This window comes from Salvelinus alpinus, chromosome 30, assembly GCF_045679555.1.
Source record: "Salvelinus alpinus chromosome 30, SLU_Salpinus.1, whole genome shotgun sequence".
NCBI classification, from domain to species: Eukaryota; Metazoa; Chordata; class Actinopteri; order Salmoniformes; family Salmonidae; genus Salvelinus; species Salvelinus alpinus.
In genome coordinates this window covers 26,829,675-26,843,736 of record NC_092115.1, presented here as the reverse complement: position 1 = coordinate 26,843,736, position 14,062 = coordinate 26,829,675, and the positions used below count along the sequence as shown (strand labels likewise).

Below are 14,062 nucleotides of genomic sequence, written 5' to 3'. Positions count from 1 at the left end.
AACAATATTTCACACGTTTTTCTTTTTCTCTCTTTTGTCCACTCGCTCAAGCAGCTCTCCTGCGGGTCCAGCCCATATGTCTGCCTTGACTACCCCCGGGTGCAGAGCAGCAGGATGGAAGTAGCGAGCGCACATCTTCATTCAGACATGCAGCACCAGCAAAGAGTTGGAGGTAGAGTTAAATAAAGCCCTTATTATTTATCTGTTTCAGATGACTAGCTTGTTTTTCCATCAACTATGCATATCTGAAGCCTGTTGTTGCAGTACTGAAGCATTATACGTTTTAAGAGCTAAACGAGAAGATAAGCAAATGGCTCCTTTATTTTCACAAGACAACTCAACATCAGTTAGAGAGATCTGTCCTTAGCAGTACTGTTATTATTTCATTCTACCTCTGCATGGTAACAGTACTTTTCATGATTATCTATAAACTCAACAATTATTTTCAAACTACATGTTGTTTTAATTTAAAATATGGCAAAATGGTCCTGATGATAATTTCCTGGGACTACAGAGATGTCTCTTAACGTTTCATCCTGGGATGTCAAACAGAGCCTTGCTGTCAGTGGATTGCCACTAGAGAACAAGAATTCCCAGAGGAACAGTCAAATTAGGTTGCAGGAAGTTCAACTCAAATCAGCACGGACATCTGGGACTCATCTGATGGGGCAGTCTCTAAGTTTGATAAAGTCCTTTGAAGCATTTCAGTGAAATTATAAAAACATAATTACATTTTTTATAAATAGCTTGATAAGTGAATTTTAGAGGGTCCTTATCATATACACACACTTTATCTCCGAAAATATTGTATTAATTACAGAAAATGTGTTTTTTCTTGTAAGTACTACACAATGCCTGGAAGATAAACAATAATAAAAAGGGGATTTTCTTCAGATCCATTAACCACATTTGAGAAATTAGTGCCATTTCCAAGCATATTACACACACCAGCTTGGATTTAAAATGTTCTGTATATAACAGTGATTTAATATACCAGGGAGAGACGATTATGTTCCTCATGCTGGACTGGACCAGGCAAGCAGCCATGTTTTGACCATAGCACCAATAAAAGTCAGATCTCCTCTCAAAGAGATACAGCGGTGATAAGCCTCAGGCTCAGCTCTACTTCTCCTGCTTAGAGCATCCTCAGGCTTAGTGCTGCTATGATTGTGTGTTGTGTGAGGGTGGTGTATGTTTTGGGAGTCAGGTGAACATACTGTGATGCTGTGGAGAGAGTCTTTCTTGACATTGACCTTTGCTGGTATGTGCTGCCCTGACAGTGTTGGTACAGTAGATCAATGTGCGTTGTGAAAGTGATAAACACAGACCTGTGGTGCTCTTGAGCGTCTCCATAGTGCTGGTGGTGTGAATTATAGGTGATCCAGGGGAGACATTGACCTTTATTGGTCTATGCAACGCTGACAGTAGTGTTTGTTTTTGCTCTTGAGGGTCTAATCGTGGTGGTGGTGGTTAGAGAAGACACTTCCATTTGCTACAGTGGTATGATAGAGCAGTGCGTGTTTTGACTCGCCAGACAAACAGAGCAACAGATCAAATCAAATTGTATTGGTCACAAACACATATTTAGCAGATGTTATTGAGGGTGTAGCGAAACGCTTGTTTTCCTAGCTCCAACAGTGCAGTAGTATCTAACAAATCCCAACAATACACACAAATCTAAAGTAAAAGAATGGAATTAAGAAATATATAAATATTAGGACGAGCAATGTTGGAGTGGCATTGACTAAAATACAGTATATACATACTGCTTTACTCATTTCATATGTAAACATTATTAAAGTGGCCAGTGATTCCATGTCTATAGGGCAGCAGCCTCTAAGGTGCAGGGTTGAGTAACCGGGTGGTAGCCGGCTAGTGATGGCTATTTAACAGTCTGATGGCCTTGAGATAGAAGCTGTTTTTCAGTCTTTCGGTCCAAGCTTGGATGCACCTGTACTGACCTCGCCTTCTGGATGGTAGCGGGGTGAACAGGCCATGGCTCGGGTGGTTGATGTCCTTGATGATATTTTTGGCCTTCCTGTGACATCGGGTGCCCCCGGTGATGCATTGGGCAGACCGCACCACCCTCTGGAGAGTCCTGCGATTGCGTGCAGTGCAGTTGCCATACCAGGCGGTGATACAGCATCTGTAAAAGTTTGTGAGGGTCTTAGGGGCCAAGCCAAATTTCTTCAGCCTCCTGAGGTTGAAGAGACGCTGTTGCGCCTTCTTCACCACACTGTCTGTGTGGGTGGACCATTTCAGATCGTCGGTGGTGTACGCCGAGGAACCTTGAAGCTTTTCACCTTCTCTACTGTGGTCACATCAATGTGGATAGGAGAGTGCTCGCTGCTGTTTCCTGAAGTCCACAAGCATTTTGTTGACGTTGAGGGAGAGGTTATTTTCCTGGCACCACTCCGCCAGGGCCCTCACCTCCTCCCTGGAGGCTGTTTCGTCATTGTTGGTAATCAGGCCTCCAACTGTTGTCATCTGCAATCTTGATGATTATGTTGGAGGAATGCGTGGCCATGCATTCATGGGTGAACAGGGAATACAGGAGGGGGCTGAGCATGCACCCTTGTGGGGCCGCTGTGTTGAGGATCAGCGAAGTGGAGGTGTTTCCTACCTTCACCTCCTGGGGGCGGCCTGTCAGGAAGTCCAGGACCCAGTTGCACAGGGCGGGGTTCAGACCCAGGGCCCCGAGCTTAATGATGAGCTTGGAGGGTACTATACTGTTGAAGGCTGAGCTATAGTCAATGAACAACATTCTTACATAGGTATTCCTCTTGCCCAGATGGGATTTGGTAGTGTGCAGTGCGATGGCATCGTAGGTGGATCTATTGGGGCGGTATGCAAATTGAAGTGGGTCTAGGGTGTCAGGTAAGGTGGAGGCGATATGATCCTTAACTAGCCTCTCAAAGCACTTCATGATGACAGAAGTGAGTGCTACGGGGCGAACTCATTTAGTTCAGTTACCTTTGCTTTCTTGGGTACAGGAACAATGGTGGAAGTATTGAAGTGGGAACAACAGACTGGGATAGGAAGAGATTGAATATGTCCGTAAACACTCCAGCCAGCTGGTCTGTGCATGCTCTGAGGACGTGGCTAGAGATGCCGTCCTGGCCGGCAGCCTTGCGAGGGTTAACATGTTTAAATGTCTTACTCACGTTTGCCAAGGAGAACGAGAGCCCACAGTCCTTGAGAGCGAGCCACATCAGTGGCACTTTGTTATCCTCAAAGCGGGAGAAGAACGTGTTTAGCTTGTGCGGGAGCAAGACGTCGGTGTCCGCAATGTGGCTGGTTTTCCTTTGTAATCCGTGATTATCTATAGACCCTGCCACATACGTCTCGTGTCTGAGCTGTTGAATTGCGACTCCACTTTATCTCTGTACTCACGTTTTGTCTGTTTGATTGCCTTACGGAGGGAATAACTACACTGTTTGTATTCAACCAAATTCCCACTCACCTTGCCATGGTTAAATGTTTTCAGTTTTGCACGAATGCTGCCATCTATCCACGGTTTCTGATTTGGGTAGGTTTTAATAGTCACAGTGGGAACAACATCCGCTATACACGTCTTGATGAACTCAGTCAACGTGTTCGTGTTTACGTCGATGTTGTACAACCTGGAACATATCCCAGACCGCGTGATCAAAACAATCTTGAAGCATGGATTGCGATTGGTCAGACCAGCATTGAATAGACCTTAGCACGTTTACTTCCTGTTTGAGTTTCTGCCTATAGGAAAGGATGAGCAAAATGGAGTCATGATCTGATTTGCCGAAGGGAGGGCGGAGGAGGGCCTTGTAGGCATCCCGGAAGTTGGAGTAGCAGTGGTCGAGTGTTTTAGCAGCGCGAGTACTACAGTCAATGTCTTGATAGAACTTTGGTAGCGTTTTTCTCAAATTTGCTTTGTTAAAATCCCCAGTTACAATAAATGCAGCCTCAGGATATGTGGTTTCCAGTTTGCACAGTCCAGTGTAGTTCTTTGAGGGCCGCCGTGGTATGACCGAAGAGAATTCTCTTGGGAGGTAATACGGTCGGCATTTGATTGTGAGGTATTCTAGGTCGGATGAACAAAAGGACTTGAGTTTCTGTACGTTATCACAATCACACCATGAGTAGTTAATCATGAAACATACAACCCCGCCTTTCGTCTTCCCCCGGAGAGTTCTTTATTCCGGTCTGTGCAATGTGCTGAGAACCCAGCTGGCTATATGGACGGGGTCAGTATATCCGGAGAGCCATGATTCCGTGAAACAGTATGTTACAGTCCTGATGTCGCACTAGAAGGAGATCCTCAGAGACTGAACATTAGCGAGTAACATACTCGGCAGCGATGGATGGTGTGCACGCCTCCCGAGTCAGACTAGAAGTCCACTCCGAATACCTCTTCTCTGCCGGTGGCGTTTTGGAGCAGCCTCTAGGATAAGTTAATCTGCCCTGGGGGGTACAAACAAAGGATCCAATTCGGGAAAGGCGTATTCCTGGTCGTAATCTTGGTTACCGCTGCTCTGATATCCAAAAGTTATTTCCGGCTGTATGTAATAACAAAAAACTTTCTGGGCTAATAATGTAAGAAATAACACACAAAAAACATAAATACTGCAAAGTTGCTTATGAGCTAGAAGCAGAGCTGCCATGTCTGTCAGCGCCATCTTGCCAGACTGATCTGTGACTAATCCGTGTGTATTGTAAGAGTGATTAACCGACTGACCTGTGCTGCTCTGGATGGTCCTGACAGTGGTGGTGGTGGTCCTGGGGGGTGAGGCGGGCAGCAGGGACGTCCCCTCATCCTCGGAGCAGCCCTGGTCCATGGCCCTCACATAGCTGTGGCTACGCATGCGGAAGCAGCTCGGCATGGGCAGGTCCAACGCATCCATGGCCTGCGACTCCATCTCGCTGAACATCTGCTCACACACCTGCTCTATCTGCCCGTTCACCTCCACCTCACTCACCTGCAAGGGGACAGGGATTGGTGGACGATGGGGGAGAGAGAGGGGGTGCAGCACAACCAGATATCAAAATATCAGTATACTAATCCTAACCTGGGAAACGCACCATAGAATAGCCACTTACCTAGAGTTTAATAGCCGTTAACATTCAACGCTGAGGGGCAGAGTAAACATATCTGGAATCATTAGGAGAAGTAAAGGGAGACAACTACAACAAAAGAAGAGGAACCACAAAATAACAGTAACAAGAGGAGGAAGAGTCAGAGGGAATGGGAGAGTGAGGGTCAATGTTAATTGGAGAACAAGCAAGTGCAGTGGCTAGAGATTGTTTGGGATGAGGAGGTGGCTTCATTCAGGGTCTAAAACAGAGTCCCTTCTCAATTTGTCTTTCCTCAAATCCTGGCATACTCTCTCCTCGACTGCATTTCAAAAAACATTGGAAGAAAAGGTCAGAGGGGAGTAACCTTGGATCTTCAAGAAAAGACAAATTGAGAAAAAGCCCTAGTCTATGAGGGTGAGGGGTCTTGCAGTGGATCAGCGCAGAAACAGAGAGGATCATGGGAGATGCAGGGGATGGGCTTGACAGTAGGTAAGACAAGTACCAGAGCATCTAAGATGGTTCAATAACATACTGTAGGTTTAGGTGGGACAAGGAGGGTTTGGATACAGTCTAAAGCATACCACTCCTACACAAAAAGATGAGAGCTTGAGGCGCTTTTGGCAAGACTAATGCTGAGATGTTTTGTAATTCCATCTGATTTTCACTGATAACTGAGGGAGGGTATTAAAGAAGAAACAGTTGGTGAATACTGATCCTTTATCCAAATATTTATTGCATTTTAGTTTGGGAGATGACGGTTCAGTGAGTTATATTTGTAATTCCAGACATGAAAAGCAAAGAGCATAAGGTGACTGATTTTGGGTGACTTGTTTACTCCGAAATGTAATGTCCTTGGAATAGTTGAACATCAATAAGAATATGGTACAATACTTTGATTATTATCTTTGAATCAATCTTAAAATTATTATTTAGCTGAGAGTTAATATGAAGTAATGTGCATGACATACAGTACATTATGGAAGTCATATGATAATGGTTTATTTTTTATAATAATTTATTCTGTTATGCTATCTTTGAAATACTATGAAACAATTCACAACTGGCTTTAGAAGGCAGTGGGCTAGGATTTTTATACTGGTTGTAAGGCAGACATCCGATGCATTTTTCCTGTATCCAATCTCGTGAGAGGTTTAAATGATAAATGGAACGGTAGTTTCATTTTGCTTCTCCTCTTTAGGTTGACTCTTGATGGTTGAGGGCTGAACATTGACATTGGTTTGAAATAAAATTCATCTCATCGCTGGAGAGATGAATTTGTGGCTGAGTTAATGGCTGATTGGACTGGACTTTGACTGGATGTGACTTTCCTCCCTTGCACAGACGTAGCACCAGAGATGGTGACGTAATGCCGGGAGCACCAACCTGGCTGATGGTGCTCATTGCCCTCATGTAACTCTCGTTTCGCGAGCGGTATTGGGGTGAGGAGAGCAGCGCTTTGGGGTCCAGGAGCCCTTTGGGGTCCAGGGTGTCCAGGCTCCTATTGATGGAAACTTCACTCACCGCCCGCAGGTAGCTGTGGCTCCGGATCTGCAGCTTCGGAGAGTGTTCGTTGGAGATCCTGCCAATGAAGACAAGTCAACAGAGTTCAAACAGGTGTTAATAATATTGGCCTCCTGTCGTTAGCCTGATCCCAGATCTGTTTGTGCCATCTTCCCAACTCTTTGTCACTCATTTTGAGTTTGTGTGACATTGAGATGGCAAGATCGCACAATCAGGCTACTCTGATGTCATGGGCTCTCATAAATGTGGACGTCATTGATGCATGTTAGTTATAGTCTGATTCACTGTGATCAGCAGTCAAAGGTATGGTGCAGTAGTTATGTCTGATGGACAGATCAAAGAGAGACGTTTCTGGAGCACTGGCAAGTTGTACCGGTGTCATAATTATAGTTTCATGAATCACAGCAACAGACTGGAACATTGTACGAAACAAATATTTTTTTAACACTAAGAATGTTTCTTTAACATGCTGGGCTCGATTTGAACAAACCTAACACAATGGTAAAGCTAAGTGCAGGTGGTAGCGCTATAGATTCAGCTGTGTGTCAGAAATATTGCTATTTTCACCATTACAATTAACGGCGGACTTGCTGGTATTGGTGCGAAAGGGCTGGGTTTTGATGAATAAACAAGTTGTGGGTGTGTTGAGGCTTGGCCGCTCACCGGCCAATCACAACATGCTCCATGGCGAAATACTGTTGGTGGTAGCTTTAAGTTGTGTATTTACGTAATTTTATGTATTGCCCTGGAATCAACTCCAATTCTAATGTTAGTCCGTTATAGTTTGTTAAATGGCTTACAGAATTAAAATAACAATATGTAGACATGTCTTTGCTAAATACGTTAACTTGAACCCATTTGCATTGTTCTAAGTAATTTCATGGCTTCAACAGCATTCACACTGATATATGGGCTCGGCATACTGTAAATTGGATTATGTCTGAGCAAAAACATGCCAAACATGGTCAATAAACAAGATTAAATTAATTATTGATAAGGCCTAAAAAGAGAACAAACAATTCTAAAAAGTCTAAAAACAAAACAACTTGTTTTAAATAGGCTATGTCACACTTACAGGCACCATAATGTATCCCTGTGGGCATATAATATTAAAACAGTGAAGACTATGGAGGGTTTTACACACATCCAAACTTCTCAGTAGCTGGACAAAGATCCAATATAAAGAGAAAGGGAGAATGTCCACTCACTGTTATACTGCTCCCAAATAGGCCTATTTTATGAACCTAATCAGAAAAACGTCTTACAGATCTGATCGCATTCACACATCTCCAGAAGTTCCATAAAACCAGGAAGATGAATCATTCTAATACGTTTGGTTGTAATACAATGTAACGAAAAACAAGCTGTTTAAAAATACAACAATAAATACATGTAATGGTATCATAAAATGGCCAGGATAAAAAAAAGACAGGCATTGCTGTTGAACCAGCCTTCACTATAGTAGGCCTAAGGGAGTGCTTGGGTTTTGAACAGATGGAACATAAAACAAGCAATTTTTACAGGTTACAGATAACTTCTAAATACAAGGTTCATCAGTATTCACCGAGGTACTCATCTCTCGTTTCATGATGGACATGGACACGTAGCCTACATCATGGAGGGGGTTTTACGCACGTCCAAAACGGGACCTGCATGGATAAAATAATGTGGGCCTGCCTACAATGCATAGATAAAAAGTAAATGTCAGCTCACTGTTTTACTCCTCTCAAACTTCATATTTTAATAAAGCTTTGGTGATTAAGATTTATTTCCAAGCGGTCTCAGGAGCCAAACCCTTTATCGACAGTTGACTACTTTGAGATTGCATTGGGCAGACAAAAAAAGCCTTCATTGAGAGGATGGGAGGCTATGCACCAAAAGCACTTTAGGCTACTCTTGTTTCATGTGCATATGGGCAGTGTGCGTCACGGCTGAATAGGCTGAGTTTCCGCTGTCAAAATTCATGCCATAACCAGCTTTTGGTTGGTCTTAAATATCCCTATCAGCGCTGCCTGAAATTAGCACTTTGGATCATGTTTTTAAGGACACGCCTAAAATATTTCAACCTTGCCCATCTGAGCGCAAGCGAGCTAATATAAGACAGGTTAATTCCCGAACCTGGCGTTAGGGCTGGAAAATGTCAGAGCGACAGTTTTTACATGACGAAATTGCAAACTAACGTCCAGCCGAAAATAGAGCCAGCTGTGTCTCATTTTCACCATCAAACAAAATCAAACCATGTGAAATTAGATCGTAACAATGTGTCTGATCCCCTGTCATCAAGACGGGCATGCTCAGTGCACGTCACGTTCACATCAGATTTGCTTAAACCTCAATCTGAGAAGTTAAATACGTCCAACGAATCTCTTGAATGATTGACTTGATGTTTGTCCACTCTGCTCCTTGCATGTATTATAATATGCATGGTTTTAAAATAGACCCTGGTTACAGCTGCAAAGCCCTACCTCCATTATGCACTCTCCCATAAAGCAGGTCGAGCCAGCCAGCGACCACAGTGCTGAGGAGAAACAGCTAAATTCACTTAAGGCCACCCACGCAACACTCTAAGCAGCAGCAGTGAGGGAAGCCAAGCAGACAAGACAGCTAGGACAGTGCTGGGTTGGGTTGGCACTTGAGAAACTCTGTGTCTAAACTCTGTCTGCTCTGCTGCTGCAGCATGGTTCATTCGGTTCAGAAACTTCTACTGAAACTCCACTGTGGTCCAAAAGCCTTCTGGGAGCTGGACTCCGAATCCAGCAGAACAAAAGAAATGGAAAAAGTTGGGACCTAAAGTGCTTGAAGGGCCAAGCTGCGGCTTCCTCAGTGTTTGGCTCTTAAGGGGGGTTTGGTTATGCATGATGTCACTGGTGTAAAATAAGCCAAAAATGTTTCTGCTTCAATCAGAGTTGGGGTTGTGTCGTCCTTTGTGCTCTCCTTCCTTTACATTAGCCACCTCTATGACATTCACGGTACTATCAATGGCATGAAATAGCACTGTGTCATAAATGGTATTGAGATCAATGTTCACAGTAGTACAGTAATTGTACACCATGTAGTAGATCTCACAATATACTTGATGTATTATAGCAAATTAAACACATAAACCAACACACTGGTCATTAGCCATAAGTCTCTTGATCATTCCAAAGCAAATGATATGAGACAGCAATGGGATTCATGACAAAGCATATTTGTGTCTCTGTGGTATTATATCCCTATGACTTCCTGATTACAATTTGGTAACATGAATCATATGACTGTGGTGCATTATCTAACAAGCACTGAAGGAAAACAGGTAAACGTCAAGAATACGCACGCACAAACACATAGAAATGTGGGACACGTACAAAACATTGACTGTTATCAAACATTATCATAACATTATCAATAAATAAATCCAAACCGGCCTATACAATAACTGCATCAAAATGGAAATAACATAAATGAATGACACATATCCTCTGCCTGTAATCCAAGTCAAACAGCAATGAGGTTCCATTCTGTGAGTGCAGAACTTTTAAAGAGAAGTCCCCAGGCTAATTAATGTAATTACTCACCATACCTTCTCCAGCAGTGTGGGTACTTAATTAGAGATAGAGACAGACATGCATGGTGTGTTTCTGAGGAGAATCTAATTCATATCCCTGCTATTAGTGAAAAGTCCAGGGAGCCTAGTTACTACTGTAGGCCTATGTCATAGAGGGACAAAGAAAAAAATGCCAAACTATTAAACTATCTTCTTTTGTGTAATAAGTCAACCTTGTTCTTGTTGATTGGGAAGGTGATTTACCAGTGTAGATTATCACATCATTACTCCACACAGTGAGTGGAGCAATAGGCTGCACCATGCATTTACACAGGCAGCCCAATTATGATCTTTCTTCCACTAACTGGTATTTTGACCAGTCACATCAGATCTTTTCACATCAAATCTGTTGTTTCAGAGCTGACCTGATTCGTCAAAAGACCCATTAGTGAAAAATATATCAGAATTGGGCTGCCTGTGTAAACGCAGTCCGAGGGCCTGCCAAACTGTTTCTAGCACCTAGTGGAGTTCAGAACTGGAACAAAATAACTAGGAGGCACAGTACACTATCAAAGGCCAAGAAGCATGCAGACCTTCAGACAAAAAGGCAATACAAGTAGAGTTCAGAACATGGATCACAGTCAGCCATGTTTTTCACTTATGTTGTCCTTCAACCAATGCCTTTAGTGAAACGTTTGTCAAAGATCCCTTTCACATTGAGATGTTTGTGTTGCTCAAGGATTGACAGATTTGTTCATTGTGCACATTGCAATGAACCAATAAGACTAGAATTAAGATCATTAACTGAAATGTTCATTTACACAGGTGTTTTTCACTTTAGCCACTTCATGTAAAACTAGGAGAACCTTACATTCATTTCCCCTGCTGTTTGAAACGTTAATACTCTTTACTCATTGAGTGGAAAAGGATGCAGAGGGGATGTATAAGCACCAGGCTGGGTTGTCTTTTGACTTGGATGCCGCTTAAATAAATTCACAAATGCGAGCTGTAAGCCCCAGATATGTCAGAGTGATACTGAAGGCTACGAGCAGCCTCTCTATATAATGGTATCAAATTATCCACCACTTGAAGGGAGTCCAAAGTACCATTAAAGCTGGAGGTTGGAGGACCTCATCCTGACACTGTTGTCTGATTTCTTCACGCTATGCTTCTACACCACTGCAGTAAACATTTCAGTAGGTACATCCCATGCCCCAAAGAATGCGACATCATAAGAACTATGATAGTTAGTTACATTAATTTAAAGTTAAAGTTATTTAAAAATGAGTTAAGGAGAGGAGTCTTACTTTAAGGTGGTCATTTCAGTCAGTGATGGCTGGGTGGCTTTGAGATAGCTGGCCCGTCGACCTTGGGCCTGGATCTTTGGACACAGCTTAGGACTTTCCTCTGAGTCTCCGCTGTCTTCATCCTCTGCCATAGCCTTCACGTAGCTGCCGCTGCGCATGCGCCGACACGGGATATCGTCCTCCTTCCCCTCCAGAGGTGAGAAGCCACTCCACTCATCCTGGGGCACCTGTGGGGATATGGAAGGTGACAACAGGGCTTCAGGCACCTCCACGGATGACTGCATGGTGTCATGTACCATCCACCTGGTCCAGTCCGGCAAACGAGGCGCCACAACAATATCCAACACAGTCAGATGCACCTCTATTTATCTCTCTGTCTCGTACTGAGCGTTGAAGGTAATAGGTAATTAAGAGACTGGTGTGAGTTCGCATGATTACACTTAAAACCCCTTCCTGACAACCTGGGCATCTGTTAGCTTGCAGTCTCCCTATGGGCACAGCCTTATCAACAGGATGCTCACAGAGAACTAGGGTGTCAGGGTGGTATGACATTTGAAATAATCTGACTCTGACTACTATTGTGGGTTAAGGAAAATAAAAAATTGAAGGAGAAACAATGAGCTAGCCATATATATGGGCTAAACTAAATATTATAACTAGGGCACAAACACAACCTGGACTGAAACTATTATTAGTTGCTTAATAGATGAAGTACTAATATGAATACAACTAAATCCATTCCTCCATACTGAGAGAAATTATTGCACCCTTGGCTCAAAAAGGTTAATTCAGACACTTTGATAACATTTGTTACCAGAGAGTATCAATTTATCTTCCAATGATATACCTCATTTGGGTAGTTAGCATAGAGCATACAAAAATACTTTGGAGATTAAGTTGATGCTGGAGAAGAGAGAATCCCACTCCTCTGAAGTCTTAGTAATTACATGAATCACCACAGAGCCTTGGTAACTGAGGAGAAAGCCAGAGCAGAGCAGACTAGGATGCTAGGGCCTTTGACGTCAGAACAGAAATGAGCAGGTTGTTTATAAAAGGAGGCTGTGGAGGCAGAGCGACTCTATAACCGCCAAGCGGCTGTATGCCCACACACTACAACACAGTACACACCGTGCTTGTGCTGCCTCTGTCCCCTGCTCGCCACAGAAATAGGCCTATCTTCACAAGTTCACACAGACCCACATGTACCTTAGCTACCATACTGGGTGTGTTCAGTGCTTTGTTGTTGTGATAACTCCACTATAACAGCCCTGTTTACTTTCATCTACTGTACCGAACTGTTCACTGCACATGGTGTGGGGCTGAATAGTTGAAGATCTGAATGTTGTGTTGCTTGGCTACAGCGGTAGCAAATCATTTATGAGTTATAAGAATATGTCAGTAATTGAGTACTGTATGTTTGTGTATTTGTCACTGGGTTAAACCTGTTGAACTGTTTGTGTGGGCATATATGTACAGAATACAGTATCCATAATACTTTAGTATACATAACTCAACAAATCTACTCACAACATAACATCGATGACAAAATAAATACACTAATTTAGAAGTTTTGATTTCAGAAAAGCTGCATAACATTTTGGGCATCAATTCTCCCATGGCACTGAACTTATGGACAAAACTGGTCTCCATTTGTACTAATAATGCAGCCACTGCTATCCTATCCCAGCCTTCGACTCAAACCTGCCAATAATGTTGGTAGGCGTTTCTATGGTAACAGGGTAACTATATTACAGCAGAAAAAGACAGCAGGATATGAGGGAGTAAATGGGAAACATCTATGCAGACCAATACTCCAAGTCCGTATTCACGTAATAAGAAGGAATTCCACTCGACCACGCCCACAAATTGGGAAAACAAAAATTTTTCCTATCGACCCCCATTGTAAAAGAGTCAAATTTGTCGCTGATCTTTTGTTATACAGAAATAACAAAACATGCCGGAAAGCTGCTGTGTTGTTCAACGTACATGCAAACAGGTAAAAAAAATCCCAACCTACGGTTCACAATGCTCCCACGTAGGGAAATAGAGCCTGCGAGAAGAGCCCTGAGGGTTCAGGCTATTGGGAGAGTGGGAAATGTGGGGATGCAGTGTCCAAGTAGGCTACACGTAGCTATGTGTGTGGAAAACATTTCATCACAGGTAAGACATTTAACTTGTTTAGTACAGTCCGTTTGTAACTCCACTCACTACTTAGCTGTACGGTCTGTTTCTTTGTGTTTTTGGTCTTGGCTAGCTTAATGTTCTGGTTGGTAGCTAACTAGCACTCACTCACTCACGTGGCTGCTAGCACCATCATGAAAAGGGGCATGAGGGAAGCCCTACAATTTTCAGTAGTTAGAAAACTTGGGAGCAGGCAATGTTTAAAAGTAATCTTTAGTCATGTTCTACTTTTCTTAAATGTAGTTTTGTAATTCACTAAAACAAGCAGACAAGAAAATTGTGTTCGAAAAGGCGAGGTATTTGCTGTGAGCCAATGTGGTAACCTAGGTTACCACAGGTTATTTTCTGTAATTCTGACTACTGACTGTCTAAACAGCAAGTTAAAAGTGACCAAATCCTATTTGTGTGTGTTCAGACAGCGGTCATCTGCTGACAAGGCTTTACTAGTTGTCATAGTAACAACAGGTGTGTGTGC

The 14,062-nt window shown here is 43.0% G+C and overlaps 1 protein-coding gene across 5 annotated transcripts in view; it reads right to left on the bottom strand.

Annotated features, from left to right (window-relative positions):
- The window catches only part of LOC139559640 (disks large-associated protein 1-like), a 128,231-nt gene that overhangs the window by 16,363 nt on the left and 97,806 nt on the right, over nt 1-14,062 (bottom strand). For 4 of the 5 annotated variants that reach the window (XM_071375807.1, XM_071375806.1, XM_071375808.1 and 1 more), the window contains exons 4-6: nt 11,407-11,633; nt 6,436-6,631; nt 4,715-4,955 (exon numbers count right to left, since the gene is read on the bottom strand). In XM_071375807.1, coding sequence (XP_071231908.1) covers nt 4,715-4,955; nt 6,436-6,631; nt 11,407-11,633 — 664 coding nt within the window. The remainder of the gene's footprint in view (nt 1-4,714; nt 4,956-6,435; nt 6,632-11,406; nt 11,634-14,062) is intronic. The other variant, XM_071375809.1, reaches the window with a different exon arrangement.